General features: G+C 45.5%; 1 protein-coding gene across 1 annotated transcript in view; it reads right to left on the bottom strand.

Moving 5' to 3' along the window:
- Positions 1-27,839, bottom strand: part of cacna2d3a (calcium channel, voltage-dependent, alpha 2/delta subunit 3a) — a gene marked incomplete at both ends in the record, with an annotated part of 288,788 nt that overhangs the window by 164,061 nt on the left and 96,888 nt on the right. Inside the window, 4 exon segments of the mRNA XM_083769683.1 lie at positions 161-235; positions 6,342-6,553; positions 8,107-8,238; positions 12,869-13,031. Of these exon segments, the coding sequence (XP_083625809.1) occupies positions 161-235; positions 6,342-6,553; positions 8,107-8,238; positions 12,869-13,031 (582 nt within the window).

Here is a 27,839-nt window from a genome sequence, read left to right as displayed (position 1 = left end):
ATAATAATAATAATACAGCGACCCCGTTTGATATCAATAATAAAGCCTATATGACGAAACGTTCTGCCAGGAGCAGTTGACAGTTGGATTCTAATTGGCGGAGCAGTTTTTGTGTTAAGGACATAAACACGAGAGGAAAGAAAGGAAAGCGAGAACTCACGCCTTTGTTGCCGACGTCCGCCTGGACCAGAGAATCGTTGATGCACGGCTCCACGTAATGGATCTCCTCGTTGTACTGAAACATAACAGAGGAAAGGACTGGTCATTTCACTGAAACATGACATAGGAAAGGACTGGTCATTTCACTGAAACATAACAGAGAAAAGGACTGGTCATTTCACTGAAACATGACATAGGAAAGGACTGGTCATTTCACTGAAACATAACAGAGAAAAGGACTGGTCATTTCACTGAAACATAACAGAGAAAAGGACTGGTCATTTCACTGAAACATGACATAGGAAAGGACTGGTCATTTCACTGAAACATGACGGAGAAAAGGACTGGTCATTTCACTGAAACATGACGGAGGAGAGGACTGGTCATTTCACTGAAACATGACATAGGAAAGGACTGGTCATTTCACTGAAACATGACAGAGGAGAGGACTGGTCATTTCACTGAAACATGACGGAGGAGAGGACTGGTCATTTCACTGAAACATGACATAGGAAAGGACTGGTCATTTCACTGAAACATGACGGAGAAAAGGACTGGTCATTTCACTGAAACATGACGGAGGAGAGGACTGGTCATTTCACTGAAACATGACGGAGGAGAGGACTGGTCATTTCACTGAAACATGACATAGGAAAGGACTGGTCATTTCACTGAAACATGACATAGGAAAGGACTGGTCATTTCACTGAAACATGACAGAGGAAAGGACTGGTCATTTCACTGAAACATGAAAGACGAAAGGACCGCCACCTACCCCCTAAGCCACCCCACTCTACCCCCTAAGCCACCCCACTCTACCCCCTAAGCCACCCCACTCTACCCCCTAAGCCACCCCACTCTACCCCCTAAGCCACCCCACTCTACCCCCTGAGCCACCCCACTCTACCCCCTGAGCCACCGCCACTCTACCCCCTGAGCCACCCCACTCTACCCCCTGAGCCACCCCACTCTACCCCCTGAGCCACCCCACTCTACCCCCTGAGCCACCGCCACTCTACCCCCTGAGCCACCGCCACTCTACCCCCTGAGCCACCCCACTCTACCCCCTGAGCCACCCCACTCTACCCCCTGAGCCACCCCACTCTACCCCCTGAGCCACCCCACTCTACCCCCTGAGCCACCGCCACTCTACCCCCTGAGCCACCCCACTCTACCCCCTGAGCCACCCCACCCTACCCCCTGAGCCACCCCACTCTACCCCCTGAGCCACCCCACTCTACCCCCTGAGCCACCGCCACTCTACCCCCTGAGCCACCACCACTCTACCCCCTGAGCCACCGCCACCCTACCCCCTGAGCCACCCCACTCTACCCCCTGAGCCACCCCACTCTACCCCCTGAGCCACCCCACTCTACCCCCTGAGCCACCGCCACTCTACCCCCTGAGCCACCGCCACTCTACCCCCTGAGCCACCGCCACTCTACCCCCTGAGCCACCGCCACTCTACCCCCTGAGCCACCACCACTCTACCCCCTGAGCCACCCCACTCTACCCCCTGAGCCACCCCACTCTACCCCCTGAGCCACCACCACTCTACCCCCTGAGCCACCACCACTCTACCCCCTGAGCCATCCCACCCTACCCCCTGAGCCACCGCCACTCTACCCCCTGAGCCACCGCCACTCTACCCCCTGAGCCACCGCCACTCTACCCCCTGAGCCACCGCCACTCTACCCCCTGAGCCACCCCACTCTACCCCCTGAGCCATCGCCACTCTACCCCCTGAGCCACCCCACTCTACCCCCTGAGCCACCGCCACTCTACCCCCTGAGCCACCCCACTCTACCCCCTGAGCCACCCCACTCTACCCCCTGAGCCACCCCACTCTACCCCCTGAGCCACCACCACTCTACCCCCTGAGCCACCCCACTCTACCCCCTGAGCCACCCCACTCTACCCCCTGAGCCACCCCACTCTACCCCCTGAGCCACCGCCACTCTACCCCCTGAGCCACCCCACTCTACCCCCTGAGCCACCCCACTCTACCCCCTGAGCCACCCCACTCTACCCCCTGAGCCACCCCACTCTACCCCCTGAGCCACCCCACTCTACCCCCTGAGCCACCCCACTCTACCCCCTGAGCCACCCCACTCTACCCCCTGAGCCACCGCCACTCTACCCCCTGAGCCACCCCACTCTACCCCCTGAGCCACCCCACTCTACCCCCTGAGCCACCCCACTCTACCCCCTGAGCCACCCCACTCTACCCCCTGAGCCACCGCCACTCTACCCCCTGAGCCATCCCACCCTACCCCCTGAGCCACCCCACTCTACCCCCTGAGCCACCCCACTCTACCCCCTGAGCCACCGCCACTCTACCCCCTGAGCCATCCCACCCTACCCCCTGAGCCACCCCACTCTACCCCCTGAGCCACCGCCACTCTACCCCCTGAGCCATCCCACCCTACCCCCTGAGCCACCACCACCCTACCCCCTGTATGCACCTCAGTGAAAAACATGAGCTCACACAGAGGAGCACGCGCGCGTGCGCACACACACACACACACACACACACACACACACACACACACACACACACACACACACACACACACAGAACATGCACACACACACAGAACATGCACACACACACAGAACATGCACACAAACACACAAAGCCGACGCCTGGCATCCTCTGATAATACCGACCGTTTAATGCATGACTACAAATTAGACTTCAAAGTCCACGGAAGGAAATGGATAATGCCTGTTCTTCCACAGCCAGCAGTTCTGCGCACTAATCTGTGTGAATATGCATACGCAAAACATGTGTGTGTGTGTGTGTGTGTGTGTGTGTGGGTGTGGGTGTGTGTGTGTGTGTGTACGCATGGTGTCGAAACATGACCGGAGTCTCCCTCCATGAGGTATACATGCAGTATGCACAATACATTCTCCAGATTGTTGAGCGTGCACGAAGAGAGTGTTGAGAAGATAGTCTGCTTCCGCCTTCATTGTCTAAAACAGCGGTCCTCAACCAGTGGTCCGGGACCACCAGTGGTCCTCAACCAGTGGTCCGGGACCACCAGTGGTCCTTCAGGGTGTTCCAGGTGGTCCCCAGCTAAATGATGGAGAGTTGGTAACCTTAATGGACCCTTAATAACTCTTGCGTGTCCATTTGGTTTCATTTTACACAAAGAGTTACATTAATGTTAAACATCAGCATTACTTAATTTACAAGAACTCTAAACCATTGACATTAATCATGTCACCAAGATTGCCTTTTTCACCTTAGAAATATTGCACGAATCAGAGCCTATTTGTCTTTGGACGATGCAAAAACGCTAATCCACGCCTTTGTTTTTTCTCGGCTTGATTACTGCAATGTACTTTTTTCAGGACTGCCTAAGAAAACAACTGACAGATTACAACTTGTCCAAAATGCAGCAGCCAGAGTTTTAACTAGAACTAAGATGAGAGAACATAATAACTCCAGTTTTGGCTTCACTGCACTGGCTTCCGGTTGTTTCTAGGATTGATTTAAAATGTATTTTACTTGTGTATGAAGCTCTCAATGGTCTCGCACCTTCCTACCTACATGACTGCCTGCCTAAATATGTCCCAAAAGGTCTTCCACTGCTGGCCTGCTCGCTTTGCCTAAAGAAATGGCAACAAAAAAATACGGGGAAGCAGCTTTTTGCTTCTATGGGCCGACGGCATGGAACAAGCTCCCACTGTACCTTCGTCAGGCAGCCTCTGTAGACATTTTTAAAGCTCAGCTCAAGACCCACTTCTACAACATTGCTTTGAATTGATCTTTTATTTTTTGTTATTCATGTCCTCACTGTATTGCATTACTGCTTGTTTTTTAATGTCGTTGCCTTGCTTTTCTTTTTTTTCTCCATTGCTCTGTAAAGCACTTTGAGCTGCATTTTATGTCATGAAAGGTGCTATACAAATTATTATTATTATTATTAAACAATCAGAGAATGTAGAAGAATTGTTACTTTGATCAACGTTTGCCTGTTATCTCTCCTATGGTATACCAACGTCAATAGAGCGTCGCAGTCCCTCCCCCTTTCAGAACGGCGAGTGGCCCAGGAAATGAAATGCAATGCATTCTGACCATAGGATTTTCTTTAAGTATTTATTTAAAGACGGTTACGCCGCGGACAAAGCCAACTCGGATCGTGACAAATCATGACAATGAACACAATATTTTGGGCCGATCAAATCATTAGAAAGAAGAAAATAAAGGCAGGAGACAACACTATTTGTTTTGTTTTTCTTCTTATAAATTATTTGATCGGCCCAAAACATTGTGTTCATTGTCATGATTTGTCACGATCCGAGTTGGCTTTGTCCGCGGCGTAACCGTCTTTAAATAAATCCTATGGTCAGAATGCATTGCATTTCATTTCCTGGGCCACTCGCCGTTCTGAAAGGGGGAGGGACTGCGACGCTCTATACAGCATGGAATTGTGCACAGAATCTTATCCAACGACAACAACATATTCTGAAGCCCAACACACACCGTCCGACGCGGCGCGACACGTTGCCGCACGGCGCCGCCTGGAAAATAGAACTGGTTCTATCGGCGCGCCAGGCGAGGCGTCAGCGCGCATCGGACGCCGCCGGTGTGCGATAGGTTCATTGAAAATAATGGAGGCGGCTGTTTTGACGCGCGGCGGTCGCAGACGGTGTGTGATGGGCTTAAGTCTTGCCGTGTCTGAGTCGTGGCTAAATCACATCAAACGGTGGTCAGTGGCTCAAAATACTGCATGAATAATGGACCTTGATATGAACAGCACTGGTCTAAGCCTCCTCTACTCCAGTGGTTCCTAAAGTGGGGTCCGGGGACCCCCAGGGGTCCTTGAGGGAGTTCCAGGGGGTTCCCAGCTAAATGATAGTTTGGAACCAAATGGACCCTTATGGGTCTGTAACTCTGATTTTACAAGATAAATTGGGGTCCCAGAAATAGAAAATGGGGGTCTGTAGACTAATATGCATGTCAAACTGGGGGTCCTTGAAATGAAACGGGTTTAGAATCCGTAAAAATCGTATCTATTCAAATGGGGGTCCGCGGGCTGATTTTAGCCCACAATTATTTTGGCAATTTGGGGGTCCTTGACATGAAAAAGTTTGTGAACCACGTACTGCTCTACTCTATTCACTGAAAGAGCCCGCCGCTATCACAGCATAAAGTGATGATAGGATCTCAAACCCATAATGAAGGAACTGTTGCGCAGAGGGGGAGAGTCTGACAAGACACAGCTGAGGTCTTGATGGAAAACGAGACACAGATAGACTGTAACACATGCAGATATACAGCGCGCTCACACACACAAACACACACACACACAAACACGCACACCAGAGAGTTTCATCAGATTGAGATACGTGATAACAATGGTTTGCTCGCCCAAGGCAGGATCATCGCATCGGTTCTATTTTGCAATTCAAATTGTCATCCAGGCTGACTGCTAATTGGCTGTAAGCATGGCAGGAGAAAGAAAGCCGATTCGTTCTGCCACCTCCGATCTGAAAATAAACCGGTGGTGCGTGCGTGGCTTTTGCGTATGTGTTATTTGTTTTCTCTCTGCATGTCTATATTGTAGAAATGCCTTCCGGTGACTCAGAAAGGTATAACGATTTAGGCAGTGTGAGATATGACCGCCACATGCCCCCAAATGCACGCTGCATGCGCGCGCGCACACACACGCAAACACGCGTACGCACAAGATTCTAACACTGTTGTTGGATAAGATTTTGTCCACAATTCCATGCTGTATTGATGTATGTGGTACCATTAGGATAGACAACAGCCAAAAATAATTGTGTAGACTTCTTGTAAATTAAGTAATGCAGATGGTTAACATTAACAATAATATTACTCTTGAGAGCATCAAATGAAACTGTTTCATTTTACAGTGTCAAGAGTTAAAGATCTAATAAGGGTCTCCAGGTAATAACTACAGGTAATAACTCTCCATCATTTAAGCTGGGGACCACCTGGAACCCCCTCAAGGACCACTGGTGAAAAGAAACACTGCTGTGCAGTGCACCACAGTGAGTGGGGAGGGGCACACACGCACGCACGCACACGCACACGCACACACACGCACACGCACACGCACACACACACACACACACACACACACACACACACACACACACACACACACACACACGCGCGCGCAGTTCGGGGGGGGGGGAACACTCACAGCGATGATATTGAAGAAGTCGTCGTCCCCCAGCGTGTCCAGTATGGAGGAGACGGTCTGCCGGGCGATGGTCAGCCTCAGCCCCTTCATGCTGCCGCTCACGTCCACCAGGATCACCACGTCCTTGGGAGACGTGGCCGCCTGGATGTACCACTTACGGTTACGGCAGTCGAACGCTATCACGCCGTGCTCGTCCGGCTTCCACTTTATCCCTGCACAAAAGTGGACAGAAGATAGAGGCGGCGTTGGTGGTGGTTTCGTCGACAAAAGAAAACTATCAAAAAAATCTCGCCTTGCCTTTTTTTCACTGACGAAAACTAAAACTAAAGTACATAAAAACTAAAGTACATAAAAAAAGAAAGAAACAACTAAAATGTTGTGAAGGGATTAGTGGACATATGCATTATGCTTAGAGCACTGTTGCGCTGTCCCACTGGAGGAAAACAACAAACACAACAGCAGCCTGCAAGCAAGACCCAACGGAAAGCAAACAGCCAGTACCCCGTTCTTATTTTGATAGTGAATTGCCCAACAATATGAATACATTTTTATGTGTTTTGTTTTGTTGTTAACTGTTGTATAATCGCTAAATATTACATGCGAGTGTGTGCTTTAACCGTGATTATTGGCACTTCAGTGTTGCTTGCAGAACATTTTCAAGTGTGAGAACTAAACTGATTTAGAAGGCATTCGGTAGAATAGGTTAAGAAGATGCACAGCAAATTCCATGGCAATCCAACAACCGGAATAGTTTTCCAAAATAACAGTTTGGGACCAAAGTTAAAAAGTTAAAATAACGAAATAAATAAATAAAGCTCTTCCACAGAACGTTCTCCTCTCGTCGCTGTCTTTTAAAGTGCCCACTCTCCTTCCCTCTGTCTCTCACTGCCTCCCATAGCCTCTAGTGTCCATCTGTCAGTCACTGTGTCTCTGACTGCACCAACTCTGCCGTAGGGAGACAGGTACCGCCAAGTTAATTACAAACACACACTCTCTCCACCACTACACACACACACACACACACACACACACACACACACACACACACACACACACACACCTTGCATGCACAATCACCACATGCACACAGCATGCAGCACGTGGGAAAAGTGTTCAAATTATTTACTTAAGTAAAAGTATCAATACTGCAATATAGAAATAGTAAAAGTCCGGAATTCTAAATGTACTTGAATAAAAGTAGGGGGCATCTAAATAAATAAATAAATAAATAAATAAATAAATAAATAAATAAATAAATAAATAAATAAATAAATAAATAAATAAATAAATACATAAATACATAAATAAATACATAAATAAATAATTAATTAAATAAATAAATAAATAAATAAGAAAGTATTCATTATGCAACGGCCCTTGACAATTGTCAATCTACAAGCTCACAACGTGACACATTGTGAGCTTGTAGATTGTACATATATGGCTGAAGTGGGTAATGTATGTTTTGTAATAATAACCAAAATCTACAAAGTAACTAGTAGTAACTAAAGTTTGCAAATAACTGCAGCAAATAACTAATAGCAAAAGTACAATATTTGGATCCGAGATGTAGGCCTAGTATTTGAAAATTTGAATCGAGTCCCGATCCAGACAAACTATACTGTGTGTCTTCCACGCCCCATCTCTCTCTCCCTGTTTCCTGTCTACCTTACTGTAATCTATCAATAAAGGCAAAAAAGCCCCAAAAATATCCTAAAAACACAAAAGTAACTTAGTTACTTTCCAGCACTGAGCACATGCTTACCTGGGTACTGCCTGAAGAAGCCTTTGGCGCTCCCAAAGTACTGCCAGATGAGCGATGGGTCTCTCTCGAAGTTATCCACAAAAACTTTGTTAAGAGCTTCAGACCAGTACACCCCGTTGACTATGGCAGAGTCTGAGACAGAGAGAGAGAGAGAGACAGCATTGATATTCTACTTTGGTTTATTGATAAGTTTCTTGCGCATGCACGTGTGTACGTGCAGTGTGCGTGTGCGTGTGCTTGTGTGTGTGTGTGTGTGTGTGTGTGTGTGTGTGTGTGCGTGTGAGGGCGTGCGAGCGTGCGCTCTTGCGTGGAACATAGATTAGAAAAAGCGTGACCGGACATTAAGAGGAACAGAACGGGGCGTGCACGGCACTGAGGACCTGTCATGGCCGCAATACCACACTGTGGCAAGGAAGGCCATGTCTGTACCACAGACAGCCGAGGAAACCCAAAGTCTCCCGGAAGATCCTGGAATCCCTTCTATACTCGGTCTACGGCTCTACGCAAAGCATCGTGAGCGTTTGGAAGGGAAGTCTCCATGGTGTGCTAATCTGACTGCAGCACCCTCCACAGGGAGCTCCCTGCGGAGGGTGCTGCAGTCAGATTAGCACACCATGGAGACTTCCCTTCCCCTCCCCCTGCAGGGATGGTACTTTAGCAGGTGCTTGAGCAGAGCTAGAAGGATTATGAAGGACCCCCATCACCCCAGCAATGGACTGTGTGCACTGTGAGCTTGTAGATTGGCTATTGTCAAGGCCAAAATGTATATAGGGTCAGTGTATGTTTTGTAATAATAATCAAAATCTACAAAGTAACTAAAGTTTTCAAATAATTGTAGTGGAGAAAAAGTACAATATTTGGATCCGAGATGTAGTGAAGTAGAAGAAAAAGAAAAAATGAGACAAATTAGACAAAGAAAAAAATGAATAAAAGAACATTTCATCACCTAGTTTATCAACATTAATTGAAAGAGGCACACTTGAGATTGACCAAAGTTGATATGTCCGACTGAAAACGACCTAGGGAAACGAGAGAGCTGAACTTGAGTGAAGTCTGTAAGGAGTTCCAAGTGTGCACAACACTTGAAGCAGATTCTCCAAAAGTAAAGTGTTTGGTTACCTTTCCACCATGCTATAAATTGAGCACCTAGTTGAGAGGAGGAGGCTGGATTTGAGCCATGCTTCATTCATTCACACAACAATCCAGTCACTCTGGGTGCAGCTAGAGCGTTTATTATGGATCTCTACACCCATCACCATGATGAGAGACAAGCGGATAGGCTTTATTCCGCTTCTAAATTTCCATTTAAATTCATCTCCTCTAATGCACTCCTTAATTCAATCTGATCAAAGAGGCCTCCACGAGTGTGTGTGTGTGTGTGTGTGTGTGTGTGTGTGTGTGTGTGTGTGTGTGTGTGTGTGTGTGTGTGTGTGTGTGTGTGTGTGTGTGTGTGTGTGTGTGTGTGTGTTTGTGTGTGTGTGAACATGAACTGTTAACCCCGTTATATTTGTTTCCTTGTAAAATTAATTGTAATTTGTGGATTCAAATAAAGAAATTGAAATGTGTGTGTGTGTGTGTGTGTGTGTGTGTGTGTGTGAGAGACTGTGTGTGTGTGTGTTTGTGTGTGTGCGTGCGTGTGCACACGTAGATTAGAAAGTAGAATTGTATAGATTAGCCTCATGCCAATCTGTGTGATCTGTGCCGAAATCAACTTTACATCACAGTGATTAGAGAGGACAATCTCAGCGAGGGAAGCAGAACGGAAATAGGACTGTGTGTGTGTGTGTGTGTGTGTGTGTGTGTGTGTGTGTGTGTGTGTGTGTGTGTGTGTGTGTGAGAGAGAGAGCGACTGTGTGCATGCATGACTGTGCACATGCACATCTGCTTCCCTGAGAACGTGAGCATGCATGCAAGCACACGTACAACTCAATCCATATGAGTGCGTGTAGTGTACTACAAGCGCCTGAGTGCATAACAGCCTCGTGTCCATGTACTGTCTGTATGTGTTACTTTACTCTAGCTAGCAGCAACATTAAATGCCCTTGCACAAGGGTTCTGAATTAATTGAATCAGTTTCCAACGCAGCCACAAACATGCAGGAATTGAACTGGAAAAAAAGAAATAACAGTGATTTATGTCATCATCCGTTTCTTGTATAAGGGCCGTACCCCTGGCATCCCTATGTTGGACATGTAGGTGACATTTCTTAAAACAATATCCTAGGCCAACTACCGGTACGCGGACCGGTGACGTTCTGCAGGACATGTACCACCGGTACACGAGAAGGTACTGCATTTCTACAAGAATCAATGTTTTATGGGCATGAATCTCCAGGATCCTGGATGGTTTGATTCTAGGCTTAATATATATTTGGAAATCTCTATGGGACAAATGAATGGGTCTGGATCGATGGAACCAGAAATGGCAGCCACTGCTATGCCCTATAGGCAGGAAGATGGTTAGGTTTGACCAGGACATGGTGTTCTATAGCTACCTATGGTCCATATCCAGAGGCAAGCAGCAGCTCTCTGCTTATTATGGAACTAACCTTCCATTCATCACAGATGACTGATAAAGTACAATTAGAGAACGTACAAGGATCTGAATATTGTTTCACAGATACTGCTCATTTATTGTCATATAATCTGCTATGGAACGAACCTACGTTCCTACCTTCCTACCTAACTACCTACCCACACCTATCTATCAATCACAAACTCCCCCCCCCCGTGTGTATCTACAGTAATTTGACACCAAAAGAGACATAGACGGGGCGCCCGCTGGCCTAGTGGTCCAGGCGCATGCCACATATAGGCTCTGGCCTGACAGCGTGTCGTGTGTTCGAGTCCCGTTCATGGCGAGCTTTGCTGCATGTCTCTCCCCTTCTCTCTCTCCCTCTTTCCTGTCTATCTTCACTTCGCTTGTATATTGGCTACTGTGAGCTTGTGTATTGGCCATTTTAGGGTTAGTATATAAATCAGAGTTAATTATGTCTCTCTCTCTCTCTCTCTCTCTCTCTCTCTCTCTCTCATTGCCAGTCATAATGTGAGTGTACTTATTTTGTGAATCAAAGATTACCGCTTTTCCCTTTGTGTTAACCTTTCTGTCAGTTTCATTCCTCTAACAATTTGTTATATTTTCATCTCTCTCTCTCTCTCTCTCTCTCTCTCTCTCTCTCTCTCTCTCTCCCCCTCTCCCCCTCTCTCCCCCTCTCCCCCTCTCTCCCCCTCTCCCCCTCCCTCCCTCCCTCCCTCCCTCCCTAGAAGTAATTAATCTTTCCCTCAGACCTTCTTGTCAGTCTGACTTAACCTACTTTCTCCTTCATGTTCTCCCTCTCTCTCTCCCTCAGCCCCACCCCTCCTCGTCAAATCACTCCTTCTCCTCCGCTCGCCGGCTTAAGCCGTCACGACATCCCCTCCGTCCACTTGGAACAGTGTACGCGCAGACATGACTCTACCAGTTGGACTTCAGTGGATGACAAATTAGAAGAATCTCTGATTATTTAACAGCTAATTAAGTCCGCCCGCGTTAGGGATGATCTTCAATCAGTTAATGACCTCACATGCAGCTCCTTTCCCTTGGGCGTACATGCATTGATGGGCAAACTTTCCTATAACAGCTCTCTGAGGCTTTAGATTTTTCATATTAAGTCACTTCAAAATTGGAATTTATTACCGGTAGACGTTTTTGTTTGTTCTTGTCCGATGTTCCCAAATCTAGGGTCGCAAACACTTAATCAAACTAATGGATTTAATTGACTATAAAGAATAGTCGATTATAATAAAACTAGAGCGGTGCCCATTGGGAACTTGGAAGGATGCAAGTTGGAAATGAATGCCCCGCCCCCACCCATTTATTATGTCTGTCTCCCTCTATGGAGATCTCTGTATCTGTCTCCCTTTATTCCTATATGGAGTTCTGTGTCAGACATGCCCAAATATGAAGTGTTGTGATGTCAGAACAGGCCAGCTCCATATATGGAGATATAGGGGTGATCAGATCCATGCCCCACCCGGCTATGCAATAGCCTCAGCCTGTATCCCTTTTATGACAATAAATATATTTATATGTCCCTTTAAGTCCTACAGTATATGGAGTTCTGTGTCAGGCATGCCCAGATATGGAGTGGTGTGGTGTCAACTCCATATATGGACCCTGAGGCCCTTTTTTAAACTAGCTCCTCGCCACTCGCCCTACACACTTCCACTCGGTTTGAGCATAGATATATAAATAATGGAGACGGCACCAGGATTCCCCTCCCAGCCAGTGCCATCTCTATTATTTATATATCTATGCTCAAACCAAGTGGAAGTTTGTAGGGCGAGTGGCGAGGAGCTAGTTTCAAAAAGGGGGTGACAGACACTTGGTGCATTTATAGATAGATAGATAGATAGATAGATAGATAGATAGATAGATAGATAGATAGATAGATAGATAGATAACACGTGTTGTACATGTTGGTGTATTAGTACCTTTGTTGTACATGTTGGTGTATTAGTACCTTTGTTGTACATGTTGGTGTATTAGTACCTTTGTTGTACATGTTGGTGTATTAGTACCTTTGTTGTACATGTTGGTGTATTAGTACCTTTGTTGTACATGTTGGTGTATTAGTACCTTTGTTGTACATGTTGGTGTATTAGTACCTTTGTTGTACATGTTGGTGTATTAGTACCTTTGTTGTACATGTTGGTGTATTAGTACCTTTGTTGTACATGTTGGTGTATTAGTACCTTTGTTGTACATGTTGGTGTATTAGTACCTTTGTTGTACATGTTGGTGGGCACCTGCACCACGCTGAGGCTCAGGTTGACTGACAGGTTGTTGAAGTGGTCGTTGGGTTGCAGGATGAACTCTCCTCCCAGGTCCAGGTACCGATCCTCCTCATCCACCTCGTTGATCAGCACCGCATTGAAGTACTCATACTGCAGAGGAGAGGAGAGGAGAGGAGAGGAGAGATGGGGGGGGAAGAAAGAAAGAAAGAAAGAAAGAAAGAAAGAAAGAAAGAAAGAAAGACACTTTTACATTTCAAGGACCACCATAACTCTTACAAATGGAACCAAATGGACCCGTAGGGGTTACAGACCTGGTTGTACGGGTCCATTTGGAACCATTAATGAGAAGCAGTGAGGAATCGGAATGTAAAGAGGTAATTAATCATGAATGAACCAGAATCGTTAAAATCCTAAAAGATAATATTGTTTACTTTGCACCTACAAGACAATGGTGGGATTGCCCACGCCCCCCTCCCCCACCCCCCAATATCTGCATGTGTGTCTCACACAATCGCTCGATATCCGACAATCCACTGGAATTACGTTACGTCGATGTATCTGATGGGCGAATCGCGCTGAGTCACGCTATCCAAGGTATATCTGGCGTACTGCGCCGCTCAAAAACTGCAGAGTCAGCGAACACTTTTGCCTGCTGAGGTAACCTGAAACGCCTGGATCATCCCCCCAGAGGTGTGTGTTGTTGCTGGGAAAATGAGGGAGAACGCTGAGTGGACAGATCTGTCCCCATACCCTCCTCCTCCTCCTCCTCCTCCGAACGGCTCGATGCTGGATGTGGCATTCTGCCTCCGCTGTATTTTTAGTGCTGCGCATACTTGAGGGAAGGCTATTAATAAATCATACGGCCAAAGATAAATATAGAGGAAAGGGCTCGTCGCCTCCCCATGGCTCCGGAGTCTGAGGCACGGCGGTTCGTGAACCCAATGAACACTTATAGACACTAGACGACGGAATGAGAAAATATTTCATATACTCAGACCAAACATAAGCATATGAGTTATGAGAGAGTGTGAACTTGAGCCTGACTGGTGCCGGACCTTTGAGGAGTAAACGGTTTTATTTTTGACCAATGTTCTTGTCTCGTTTTAATAAGAAACTTTATCCCAAGGGGTCCCCCATCAATGCAGTGAAAAGGCAAACTTCACAGGCAATTTAATAATGATAATGATATTTGTCTGTTCTCTAAAGAACTTTCATATACTGATGTTTACTGTATGTACTGTGATAGGCCGATAATAGCTGATACATCTAGCGGCCCCTCAAAACTGTGAATGCTTTTACCACCACTGCCTGCAGTGGAACGAGTGCTCGTCACATTCGGTATGGCCTGGCCTTTTGTCCCACGGAGATGCTCTGCCTCCCTCCCGTTCCGGTGAGGCAGCAGCATCCTTCTAAGTGCATCATCATCTTTGTCAAATCGGTGCCGTCGGCGCAGAAACCTCTTATCTCCATATTTTAACTTTTTTTTGTTTTTGTTTTTTGTAAAATGAACATCCTACTTGATCACACTACGGCGTCACACAAAAGCCTCAAAGAAGCTGATCCGCAAGCTCGAGCTTTTGAGCTTGTAAATCTGCTACCACTGCTGTTTTTATTTTATTTTATTTTATTTGAATCCTGCAAAAGTAACAGTTTAGGGCATATGAGGTTTCCATGTTTTGGCAGGAAAGCAGGGTTTACCCTGTGGGAGCCCAGAGTGTGCAGCGTGGCAGAGGAACAGGTGCAGTGTGATGATTGAGCGTTCACACACTGGCCCCAAAAGTCTGGCCAGCTTAATGGAGCAGTAGTGGCACCGGTAGCCAACATGCAGATTTTTGTCCCCATTGTCTTTCCTTGCTGAACACGCTATTCCCGGGTTTCGTTTTATATGTTTTAGTCAACGTTTTTTGATAACTTTTAAGAGATACAAGGTTTCAGGCGGACAGCCGTAACACGTTTAGATCACACTGAGAAAAACAAAATCAGTCACACTGGCTTCCTAGGGCTAGGGCTTCTGGGAATCTCACTGTATTGAGATTGACTTTAAATTAATGATGACAAGTTCTGTCTTGCCTGTGAGAGATACTGCCCCATACCATACCAAGCTGCGGTGGCTGCGTATGGACCTTCCAGACGCAATATGTGTTTTTTTTTGTTTTATATTAGTAAGGACATATTAGTTTTCTTTCCCCCTTATTACTGTGTGAGAGTGCAATCATCCAGTCCATTAAGCAACTCAAAGCTAGGGTAAATACCTTTTTGGAGGCGCTATGCACACGTTTAGCAGTGTTGCTCATTCCACAAATGCCTGATCCTTATACAATAGGCCTATACCCTTCAGACGTGCTCCGCATATTTTACGATCATCCTTTTCCAGCAAGGCACTTGCTTGCGTCTCTCTCGCTGTCATATTCAAAGTAATCACATATTGGACTGTGTCTCTTTCTTCCAACTTTTGCCATTTTCCCAAGTAACGTGCAGTCAGTTTCAGGCATGGTGCAGAATGCAAAAAAGCGAGAAATGAGGAAATTAATCAAATGAATGAAAAAGGTTTATAAATATCCGAAAGGCATATAAATGTTGACTAAGTGTATTTTGTCTATAATTTCAGTTAGTTTTGTGAACACACAATACAGTTTAAGTTTAGTTATCGTTTATTTATTTAAATTTTTGTTTGTTTTTTGTTTCAGTTAACTAAAATGTTTTTTTTTATTCTAGTTTTCCGAGTCATGGTAATGAAGGACCACTCCACACACCCTCCCTCCCTCCCTCTGAGTGGTGACCGAGTCATGGTCAGACACCTTCAACACTTGGACTATTGCAATATGGAACCCTGAAACAGTGAATTTTCTTTTTCCCTTCGGTTCTAAATTTAGAGTAGCCAATAATCTTTTTTTCTTCTTCTTTTTCTTCCCAAGTTAATCGTTATGCCCATTCATTCCTCCCACGGCGTTCCACTGCTGTTGTACGCTATACTTGGCTCAGCGGTCAGTGAGGAACACCCACCGGGAGGACGTATTGTAGAGCCTTCGTCTTAGTCTTCCCACTCAACGTTCCCCGCTGACAGGAGCCGCTCCAGCCCGTAAGGATACGTGCAACGACAAGATTCAATTAATATCACATTCATGCCAATGCACTACCCTCCCTTGAACATAATATGTATAATTGTATATTATAGCCAATTGTGACTCCAATTGAGATTCCCGGCCACATAGGGCCCTATTTTCACCAATGCCTTACCACTTATTCCTGAACTTCTTTGCCTTTTTTATATTTTGAAAATCATTTTTGAATAGGTCAAATAACCGATATAGAAGCTCACAATGTGTCAATGTAGATTGGCTAGTAATGGCTAGTACTGTTTTTCAAATAGTAAAACAAAAAGGGCAAAAAGGTTTAGGGATAAGTGGTAAGGCACGAAAACAGGGCCCATAGTACACTCCACCTTTCACGTCCCCATCCTCCCCACTGGCGGTAACCTTCACCCGGCCTGAAATCCCTCCGGATACACTCCTCGGCTGCACCATCACCTGCTCAGCCCCGCTGCGAAGCACCGATAAAGCCATCAATTAGGCTAACGAACACACCTCCTATCCGTGCAATTAATCAGGCCTGATTAGGCGTATTAGCCCGTTATCGGGACGAACAAAACCGCCACTTCAAGGTGAAGGAGCGCACAGTGTTCCATCTTCCTCCCCGTACCATACCCCTCGGGTTTTCACAACATTCTTCCTACCCATGTTAGACACAAACTACTATTATTATTATATTATTATTATTATTACAATTATTATTACTACTTTCAATTCTCTCCTCTTTTCACCTGGACCGTTATGCTGCGAATCTTAAGTTTAGTTGAAGGTCACTCGAAACAACACAAATATTCATCTTGCAAATGAGTATTGCTGACGTGGAGCAAAGTGCTGTGGAGGTTTTAACTTATTGTGGGTTTGGGAGTGCATGCCAGAGGGTATGAGTGCCAGAGGACACAAGGGAATAAGACTGAATGCTCAATCACATTGGCTCCTGGCTCCCCAACTGGGGAGTATGGACTCACGCTTGCACTGAGAACTGCAGACTCACTTCCAATTGTCCCACTGCAGTATGAAGACTCACCTCTTCAGACACTACCTCACCCCCTGACACTCCTTTCCTTGTATCCCTTCTTGTTTTTTATATTGATGCTAGGGTACAATTTTTATTATTATTTAATTTAGTTTTTTCTTCCAATGGTGCATTTATACAGTATAGCGCCTTTTATCCAAGGTGCTTTACAATGATTGTGCATTGCATTCATCCATTCGCACACGCATTCATACACCGATGGCAGAGGCTACATCTCATCAAATGGTGGTCCGTGGCTCAAATGCCAAATAAATAATGGACCTTGATATGAAGAAGGTTGAAAATCAGGGGATGCCAGCTTCCTTCCACACAGCTGGACATGTACGACGGACATCAGAAGAGCTCGCAACTCGCAAGCTTATATGGAAGTCCATACGATGGACTGTTACAGATGCTAACAGGTGGTAGTTGTGGCTTCCTCGCTACAGAGCAATTAGCAGTACATTGCTAAAACAGCTACAAACCATTTTTATGAATGAGGACGAAGAAAAAGTAGACCAAAAAGGAAAGAAAACAAGTTGGAAAAGGCTAATAAATTAAAGTTAGAGATGGAAAAAAATAAATTACATGGACATGAAATATGAATGAGAATATTTAGTCAATTATAATGGTATCCAGGGTGTCTGGTGTGGGCTGCCAGAGGTTGCTGGGACCTTTCAAGGTCTGCGCTCATTTGCTCAATCCATCCGTCTCCCCACCTGTCTCCCTGCCTGTCTCCCTGCCTGTCTCCCCACCTGTCTCCCTGCCTGTCTCCCTGCCTGTCTCCCCGGCTGTCTGTCTCTTCACAGGGAGCCACTGAGTCTTTACCTTATTCCCCCCCAAGAGGGACATGAAGTCGAAAGACAGGCTTAATTAAAGCTGATTATCACCTTAACGAGCTCTCCAATTCTCTCTCTCTCTTTCAAACCAATAGTGAACTGTAAAGTGTCAGAGACAGCACATACTGGCACACGTACTACACACACGCGAGCACACACACACACACACACACACACACACACACACACACACACACAGACACAGACACAGACACAGACACACACACACACACACACACACACACACACACACACACACACACACACACACACACACACACACACACACACACACACACCAATCAAAGCAAGTCACAAATTCAACAAAGGATCGGCTGCGAGTGTTTATTGTTCCCTTTTATCTTTCAACACAGCAGTTCTTTTTAATCATTCTTTCTCTTTTAATTTGAATCGTTTCAACCTTACCTTCATTTTCATTTACTTGTGATCCCTCCACTCCCCTACCCCCCGGCCAATCACAATGCCTCTTTTGCTGTGTGTTTCCTTAAAGCTGTTTTCAGCGGTGACCTGCTTCGACCCTTCCATCCCGTCTGCTTTGTGCTCTGCTAACCCCAACTGGTTGTCTAGACCAGGGGTTTTCAACAGGTGGTCCGTGGACCACTGGTGGTCCGTGGAGGTATTGCATGTGGTCCCTGACCATGCATTTAGTAATGTAGCAAAGTGAAGATGTTGTATTTTCTTCCACAGAACAGTGCACTAAACGTCTGTGCACTGTTCCGTGCTGGTGCTGGTATGCAAATGCTGGTATAATGGAGTGACCGCTATCATGTTCTGCTCTTTCTTGCCTTTCAAAATAGATAAATACAGTATGCACATTGATGATGTCATGTTAGTACTCACATTTTCTACTTAAGTAAAAGTATCAATACTAGAAATACTCTGTTACAAAAGTATCTGCGTCAAAATGTACTTAACCCATTTAGGCCTGACGTCGAAATAAAAAAAAGTCCTCTGAAAGAATATAATTATGTTAAATTTGCGAAGATGTGTGCCGCATTTTTACAATTTTTGGTGGCGCGCTATGAGCTTGTAGATCTGCTATTTTCAATAGCTAAATCATAACACAATGCCAGCACCAAAAGGGGTTAAAGTACCAAAAGTACTCATTATGCAATGTCGCACATTTAAAAAATGTATACAAATATTTTGAAAATAGCCAATCTACAAGTTTGTAGATCTGCCATTTTCAAATATACAGTATATAGATCTTAACTGGTTAATGTATAGTGAGGTCTACTATAGTAGTAAAATGTATCTACAACGTAATAACTACTCCAAGTACCTCATAATTGTAGGCTACTTAGTTACTTTCCACCACTGATAGTGTTACAGCAAAGGCAATTTAAGGACGCCTCTGCCCAGACACACATGCACATTCTTGAAAACATGCACATGGACACACACCAGAGAGTACTGTTTGTGATGTCCAAGCCAAGTCTCAAGTCGTTGGTCACAACTCAAGTCTCTCAAGGTTGTAATGATGATGATGCTGCTTGCCATCTGCTCTGTTTAGAACACAAGGCTGTACACCAATGTCTAAGGAAGCCATGTGCTGTACTGTATAATCATCACTCTTGTATCTTTTAGCATACAGCGTTCACTCACTTCACACGTGTACATCAGTACGGGTGTGATTTTTCATTAATAGGTGCTGTCCCGTCCAAATAAACAATTAAAGTATAAAGTATACAGAGAGAGAGAGAGAGAGAGAGAGAGAGAGAGAGAAATTGCTGAAAGCAGAGCAGTAAGTGAATCAACAAGCCTAATATGTTGCAACAAGCAACAGGTAAAACAAAATTGACATTTACAGTATTGAATTTGTTAATTGACTATCTAAATTCACAGTGCATGGTGTGATTGAAGCTGCCAGTCCGCAATTGTCCGTGCGTGCGCGATGTGTATGTGTGTGGGCACGTGCATGCGTGTGTGTGTTTCTGTCGTTTAGATTAGGTTTCTTTTCCTTTCCAACAATGCTAATGTTATTTAGATAGCATGTTTAAACAGATGCTTCGCTGTCTTCTTGGTGCAGCTAGTTCCTTTGAGGCATTAAATAAATTGTTATCTCTGCACACTCTACTGATGTGACTATTTACCCTGTTTGTTTGCTAGAGTTCATGCTTAGTCTGCTTGCTCTGATCTCAAACTGGATAAGAGGTTCTGCTAAACACCAAAATTGTATAATTGAAATTGCGTGCGTGAGTGCGTGCCTGTCCATGTGCACACATGCAAATGTACATGGGGGGCATACAGGGGTACAGGCGTACAGCCATATTGCACCAGCCAGGTAATGCATGCATTAGTGTTATACGCATGCCTGCAGACTTGAAAGATGGGATGTGTGTGTGTGTGTGTGTGTGTGTGTGTGTGTGTGTGTGTGTGTGTGTGTGTGTGTGTGTGTGTGTGCGCGCGCGCGCGCGCGCGGCGGGCGAGCGAGCGCTGCATGCACGGCTTGCACGCGCCCGCCAGTGCAATTATGCCATTCCAACAGCAGAAAACCTGACTAGGCAATGTAAAGGATTTCCCCCGTGGCACTTAATGCAGCGCCCGAACACAGTGTTAACAACCCACTCTGTTAGTGCAGCCACGCATCACACACTGAGAGGTTACATATGTACTGCCATCACCCACCCACACACCCGCACGCACGTGGCCATGCACGCGCACTCACAAATACATGCGCGCGCACACACACACACACACACACACACACACACACACACACACACACACACACACACACACACACACACACACACACTCACACACACAATTCAAGCAGTTTATCACGCACGTGCGGGCTGAGCGAGAGGCAGATGAGCCAAGAAGAGGGATGGAGAATTAAACAGAGGAACAGTGTTGATTTTGTCGAAGTATGACAAAAGAAAAAGCGAAAAGAAAAAAAAATAAGCTGTGTTGACTAAGACTAAATAAATATATATTGACAACTTCATCAACAAATAAAAAATAGACTAAAATGCCAGGGAGGGACTAGTGGAGAAGAGATCCAGTAGACCTAAAAGGCAAGGCATTTTATGTTTGGTTGTTGGGTGTTGCACTCAAATCTACAAGCAAAGATTATATGTATGTGGCTGCCGACCCAATCTCAAAGGACCCCCCCAGAAGCAAAGATTTGAGTTAAAAATATATACATATATTAAAATGTTTGCAAAAATAGCAGATCTACAAGCTTGTAGCGCAGCACAGAGTGACACGCTACAAGCTTGTAGTAGTCATAAAATCATGCTTAATCCAGACTACAGTATAAGCAAGATTTACAGTAAGCAAGGACAACACAATGTAGTCAGTCATCTAGGATCATAAGTAAACCAAGAACATATCAGTCTTACAGTAGAATATTCAAAGAAAATAAAAAATCGGTACATTATTAAAACTATAATAATATAGTAATAATGATCTGGAATCTGTCTACATAACATGCTATTTAAATTACAGTTAAGCCTTTGCATATAGGCCTGCAAGGTTGTGGAGGTTAGGGCAAGTGCAGTGCTATGGGCTAAGGTGGATTCTGAAGAGGTGCCTTTCAGATTACGGCAGAAGATTGGGAGTGAGTATGCCATTCTAATTGCAATGGGGAGTTCATTTTATGGTTTGGGAGCCAGAAGGAACGGACACACACACACAGGGGGAGAGAGAGAGAGAGAGAGGAGAGAGGAGAGAGGAGAGAGAGAGAGAGAGAGAGAGAGTATGTAAGCAGAAAGTTAACCGTGACACACCAGCCTCTGGCATTCACTTATAACTCCCTCTCCTTCCTTCATGGTTGAGGAAAGGAGCGAGTTTCTATTCTCACAGTGTGGAGAATGGCCCACAACACAACCAGGGAACAGTCTCTGTTCTCAGTGTGGAGAATGGCCCTGGCCACACAACCAAAAACAATTGGGGGCGGAAGTTGTAGGATTTTGGCGGAAGTACCACTCAAGAAAATGACGTTGATGCTTGCCAAATCTGTTTACATCTCCGTGAATGAAACAAGTGTTGTGATTGGTCGTATCCGGGGGAATTACATCTGACGGATGTTCCGAACCGACACTTCCGCCGATAACATCTCTGCCTTAGGCTGTGACCAGGCTTTTCTCTTGGCAGATGAGTAAGGCTGGGACCGAGGCAACACAACCAGGGACCGTTTATATTCCCACAGTGTGGAGAACAGCCCTGGCAACACAACCAGGGGACAGTTTCTGTCTCTGTCATTAAAATGCGTCGCATTGCGACATTGTGAGCTTGTAGATCGGCTATTTTCAAATAATAATAGGGCTGAAGTGTGTATGTATGTCTTGTAAGAAATAATCAAAATCTACAAAGTAACTAGGCCTAGTAACTAAAGTTTTCAAATAAATGTAGTGGAGTAAAAGTACAATATTTGCCTCTGAGATGTAGTGAAGTCGAAGTAAAAGTAAAAATACCTCAAAATTGTACTATACTTAAGTAAATGTACTGGAGTGAGACCAGATGAAAGCAGCATACTGCACCCTTAATTGGACTTGACATTGTACACATTCATGTTGGATGTAAATTACACGTTCACACCCAGGGGCCGTATAGTGAGGAGGGATTGGAAGCAGGCAATCCTTTACTGCACGCTTAAATTTTTTTTGCAAACGAAAATAAAAGCCTGCATGCACGGGTACCGAGGCTATACCACGACGCGGTCGACTGTCATCATCCACTCTGAATGCACGTACGCCAGCGACATAACGTAATGTAGACGAGTCTGTCTGTGGAAGGACTGTACTAGGAGAACGGACTGCTGGACCAACAGTCTGAGGAGGGGACGCAACCTCGAAGAGGCTGTTTATTTAATGTTTCTGCATTACAGGTGCACCGTACCATTATGTCGGATTTACAGTTGGAAGAAAAAACGGGACGGGTAGGTCGTCCTGTGCGTGTGTGTGTGTGTGTGTGTGTGTGTGTGGGCTCCCCTAGAGTTAGTGTCGAAGTGTCCTTAACACTAGCATGTCTGAACTCAACTCACTTACTACTCTGACGGCTAATGGTCAGGATGACCGTGTTTTTCGTGCAATTCCATTGGCCACTCTCTCCCTGCATCTCTTCTAATGCTCTTCACACCTCTCCCACCCGCAGCGGGGGGTTGACGACTTGCCATTGTCTTCTAAATGTCACATTCCAACTAATTCAAGGCAGCGTTTCAACTCGACAGGACAACTCGAATTTTTCATTTCAGTTTACCAAAATATAATTATAGTGACGGTGTGAGCACTATATTGAATACCCTTGCGCAGCACGAGATAATTAACGCCAACTGCCTGCAAATTATTTGGTCTTTGACTGTGTGATTAACGGATTATATATATAAATCATTTTAGACCCAATAACAAATACAATACTGGGCGTTGGGGTGCTTTAGCTCGGTCAGGAGGTAACAAGGGGTCGGTTGCATCCAACACAGTTTGAGAGCGGATAAAACACTGTCCGACTTTGTATTGAGCCAATAAAATACCACACGTTATTGTAGCAGAGCCAGGCGCATTGCTCAGAGTCAGACGAAATACGACATTAGAGCTATATTGTCATTTTTATATAGAGGGGGAAACATTATAGGCTACACGTGTATGGGTAAAGGGCCGGGCGCATCGATGTAATTAATATATATTTGATAGATTCTGCCAGCTCCAGAGGTCCACAAACTCCACATTTCAGCCGCAGCAGGTTTATAGCAGCACAGTTTATATACCATAGGATAGGTCAAGTCAAAGAAGGACGGACAGAACTGTTATCTTTTGAGTTTTGACTGACAAAGAGCTGGCGATATTTATATGCCAGAATAGGCTGTGGAACAATCCACAGCAGCAGGCTATAATGCCGGTTTTAGCGTGCCCTCCGAAGTTCCGAACCATCAGGATACTTGATTTATTTGTATCATTTCCACCAGACATTGTTATTTCTGCAAACCGCATATAACAAATATAACCTCTAAAACAACATTTAATCTACATGTTGATGCGAGTACATTCGTAATGTAAGTTTGCCTACATGTGGAAGTAGTTGGAATGCAAATGACCCATTAGCTTGAACAATGCCTGTCTCCAGCCGGGAGGGAGATGTGAACTTCACTGCTTGCGGGGGGGAATGTAATGCACAATCTATGTAAAGCGCTTTGAATAAAAGCTCTATATAAATGCACCATTCACCATTTATTTGACAGGCAAGGCCATTACTAAAATTAATCCTATATGAAAATTGCCTAGAGGGTGGGTGGGTTGGGACCAATTTGGTCTCTCAGAGTTACACACCCGTACAGGCCGATTTGGAACCCACTCAAGGACACTTTGAGACCCACTGGTGTAGTAGTGTTTCCAGTGAACCAACGTGCACAATAGCAGCACCCTGACTCTGTTTGACGAGAATGAAACAGAGCCTTCATTAGTATCATTAACACAGACTCTGTTTGACCAGAATGGAATTGGAACAGAGCCTTCATTTATATAATCCGTACAACAGTGTTAGATTTGTCCATGTGTCGATGTTGATGTAACATGCTGTGCTACTTTCAAAACAACAATGGCTGCCCTCGAGGCAACAAGTTTAAAAGTTTCCACAGAAATGATAACAGCTCAAAGTGCAGTTATTTCAGATATAGATAGACTCCGACATATTTCCGACATAGCTCACTCATGTAGAAAGTACCGTAGAAACTAAACGGACCTTGTTGTTCTTAGCGTGGTATCTTTCAAGCACTAGCACGACTACGCCGATTGGCTGGATGAGTCTGTCTGTCAAGGCAACTACTTGTGGCCACTTTTCAAGCTGCCTATGGGACGAAGTCCAGAGTGACACCGGGGAGGGAGCGTATCAGCAGCGACGTAGAGTCTGTGGGGGCCACGGGGCCATGGACCCCATGAAGAATCCTAGGGCCCCTTTCGGCCCCCATGAAGATTTTCGTGGACAATTTACATTACATATTTTCTGGGAATTCCGAACATTTTGGACCTCTCCGCCGGCAATCTGAGAATCCCATCGTCAAATATTCGGGAAAACAGCGCCTCCCCTGTTGTTCCTCAGGCAACAGTCTGTCTTGAGAGACACCGGCCGTCCAAGAGGTGTTAAAAAGTGCTAATCGGGTTTCTTTTGTAGTTGATCTTGAGGCGTGACATAATAACACTGATCAAGAATTCACCAAAGAGACCTAACCACAGACTAGTGAGACTACACACTGACTCGAGAAAAGACCCATATCGTCCAAAATAGGCTGATCAGTCGCTGTCTGTGTATTGGCTAATTCATTGGTAAAAGTATGCTAAAGAACTCATTTTTAGACCATTTGGGAAATAAATAAATAAATCCGCGGCGGCGGCCGCGCTTCGCTCGGCCGCGACAGTCCCCCCCAACGCAATTCTGTAGCCTACCCAAAGGTAAAACGCACCCGCCGCCTATGATCTCTCTCTCTCCCTCCGTATCTCTCTATATCTCCCTCTCTCTCCCTCTCTCTCTCTCTCTCTCATAATAATAATAATATAGTCCTCACCTTGGCTTGGACATTGGCCTATAGAAGCTGCTTTAAAAGTACCAGCGAAAACAACTTATTTTTTTCCGCGCTGCGGCGGGGGGGTGGGGGTGCGGGGAGGCGGGGCTGCGGGGGGGGGGGGGGGGGGGGGGGGCCTTGAGGATTGATCAAACTCTTCGTCTGCGTATCAGTATGGCCAAAGCCATGCAGGCTACAACCTTGGACCCCTGAACCGTGTTCCAGGAAAACTGTCACACCAACAATACTAAATTGCATGTGGGAAAACATTCTGTCTAAAATCTATGGTACATTTTTGCTCTGGTCCACCACTCCAGTGGGAAGAATTGATCAAACTGTTAATTTCGAAGACTTGATCTATAGATCAAAGCTTGGATTCCTGATCCAATCGGATATCACAGTATGATCCCAATCCTGTTTTCATGGTTTATACCTTTATACCTATACCTTTAAATCTGCTCCGCTTGGATAGGGATTAACATGTTTTGAACCCTTGGGGTAAATAAATACCATATACCTCAGTGATTAACTAACCCTGGGGTAAATAAATATCATATACCTCAGTCATTTTGGGGTACCACCCAACAACACCTACACGACTGTTTCCTCAGCACTAGAGAGAGGAGATAAAAAAAATCCTGCCTCGGGCTCCATTTTCAGAAACGTCGGTCAGGGATCTGTGGATCTGTGGATTTAATTGGCTGCAGAGTGAGAGAGAGAGAGAGAGAGAGAGAGAGAGAGAGAGAGAGGGCAGCAGGGGGTACTGCTCTGTGCCCCCCCCCTCCAAATTTACATGAGCATTGTGGGTACAAACAAGTGAGAGAGAGGGGGAGCGGGGGGGGAATCCTTAACAGATTACCATGCCAATTTCACATAGGAGCAAAGGCACTCTGGAAAGGACAGATAAGGAACATTCCTATCAAACTACAGTAGCTGCCAGCCAAAATATGCATCCACCATAGCCGAAAAACACACAAACAACAGTTTATAATGAAACCAAACAGCGGCAACAGAAGTGTCTTCACCGCCCTACAGCGTGTGGATGGAAGTATTTTTTAGGGATAATTACCGTCTATTCACCGAATAGGGAAAACGCAATCACAGAATGAAGCCACCACCGGTGTGGTGCAAGCCGGTGCACGTGCACTTGCGTGAGCACACACACACTCACATACAGACAGACACATGTACACACACAACATGCACGCACACAAACACCCCAACACCTATAATGCAGATCAGTGTAAACAGGGAGAAAACAAGCAAGCACAAGCATTGTGGATGCTATAGCCCATTATCACATTTTAAATTATTGTTTAACACACGATTATAGTCTTAATCATCTGGTCTTCGTAACACCCTGTACGCACGCGCCCTGTTAACGAGAACATCTTGCACAAGGTGTAAGTTTTAACCTGAATGTGTTTATAAAAACGGGCCACAATTAAAGCCCTGCAATGTTGTGCTGTCTATTATGTTATGGTCTCATCCTCATTCTACACCTCCTTCTCCACCCCTGGTTCTCTGTGTGTATGTTTTCCAGTACTCAGTGCAGTGGTGGTTGTGATATGAAAGCATCAGCAGAATGAATGGGAAGGTGTACAAGGCGGTGGTGAGACCAGCTATGTTGTATGGTTTAGAGACAGGAAGCAGAGCTGGAGGTAGCATGCAGAGACTCCAATGTTGAGGTTCTCTCTGGGAGACAGTGACAAGAATGGATAGGATCAAGAACGAGTACATGAGAGGGACAGTGCATGTTAGATGTTTTGGAGATGAGGCCAGACTGAGATGGTTTGGACACCTACAGAGGAGGGATAGTGAGTATCTGTAGAAGGATGTTGAGGTTGGAACTGCCAGGCAGGAGGCCTACAGGAAGACCAAAGAGAAGATTTATAGTGAAAGAAAGAGGACATGAACTTAGTTCAGAGAGTAGTTGTGAGAGAAGAGGATGCAGAGGACAGGGTGAGATGGAGGCAGATGATTCGCTTTGAATTCCGGATTTATACTTGTAATAGAGTTTCTATGTTGCAGTATCGATATTATTCCACCACATCTTTTTTCCCCATCACTGTCGGCATCAGCCCAGTGGCCTCCAAAACATCAGTCCTGTGGCCTCCCAGTGTCATTAAGGCTGAAACATCAGCCCTGTGGCCTTCCAGTGTCATTAAGGCTGAAACATCAGCCCTGTGGCCTTCCAGTGTCATTAAGGCTGAAACATCAGCCCTGTGCCTTCCAGTGTCATTAAGGCTGAAACATCAGCCCTGTGGCCTCCCAGTGCCATTAAGGCTGAAACATCAGTCCTGTGGCCTCCCAGTGTCATTAGGGCTGAAACATCAGCCCTGTGGCTCCCAGTGTCATTTAAGGCTGAAACATCAGCCCTGTGGCCTCCCAGTGCCATTAAGGCTGAAACATCAGCCCTGTGGCCTCCCAGTGTCATTAAGGCTGAAACATCAGCCCTGTGGCCTTCCAGTGTCATTAAGGCTGAAACATCAGCCCTGT

Source organism: Protomyctophum parallelum, assembly GCF_964188405.1.
Source record: "Protomyctophum parallelum genome assembly, chromosome: 7".
In the NCBI taxonomy this organism is placed as follows: domain Eukaryota; kingdom Metazoa; phylum Chordata; class Actinopteri; order Myctophiformes; family Myctophidae; genus Protomyctophum; species Protomyctophum parallelum.
This window is presented reverse-complemented; position numbering and strand designations above follow the sequence as displayed.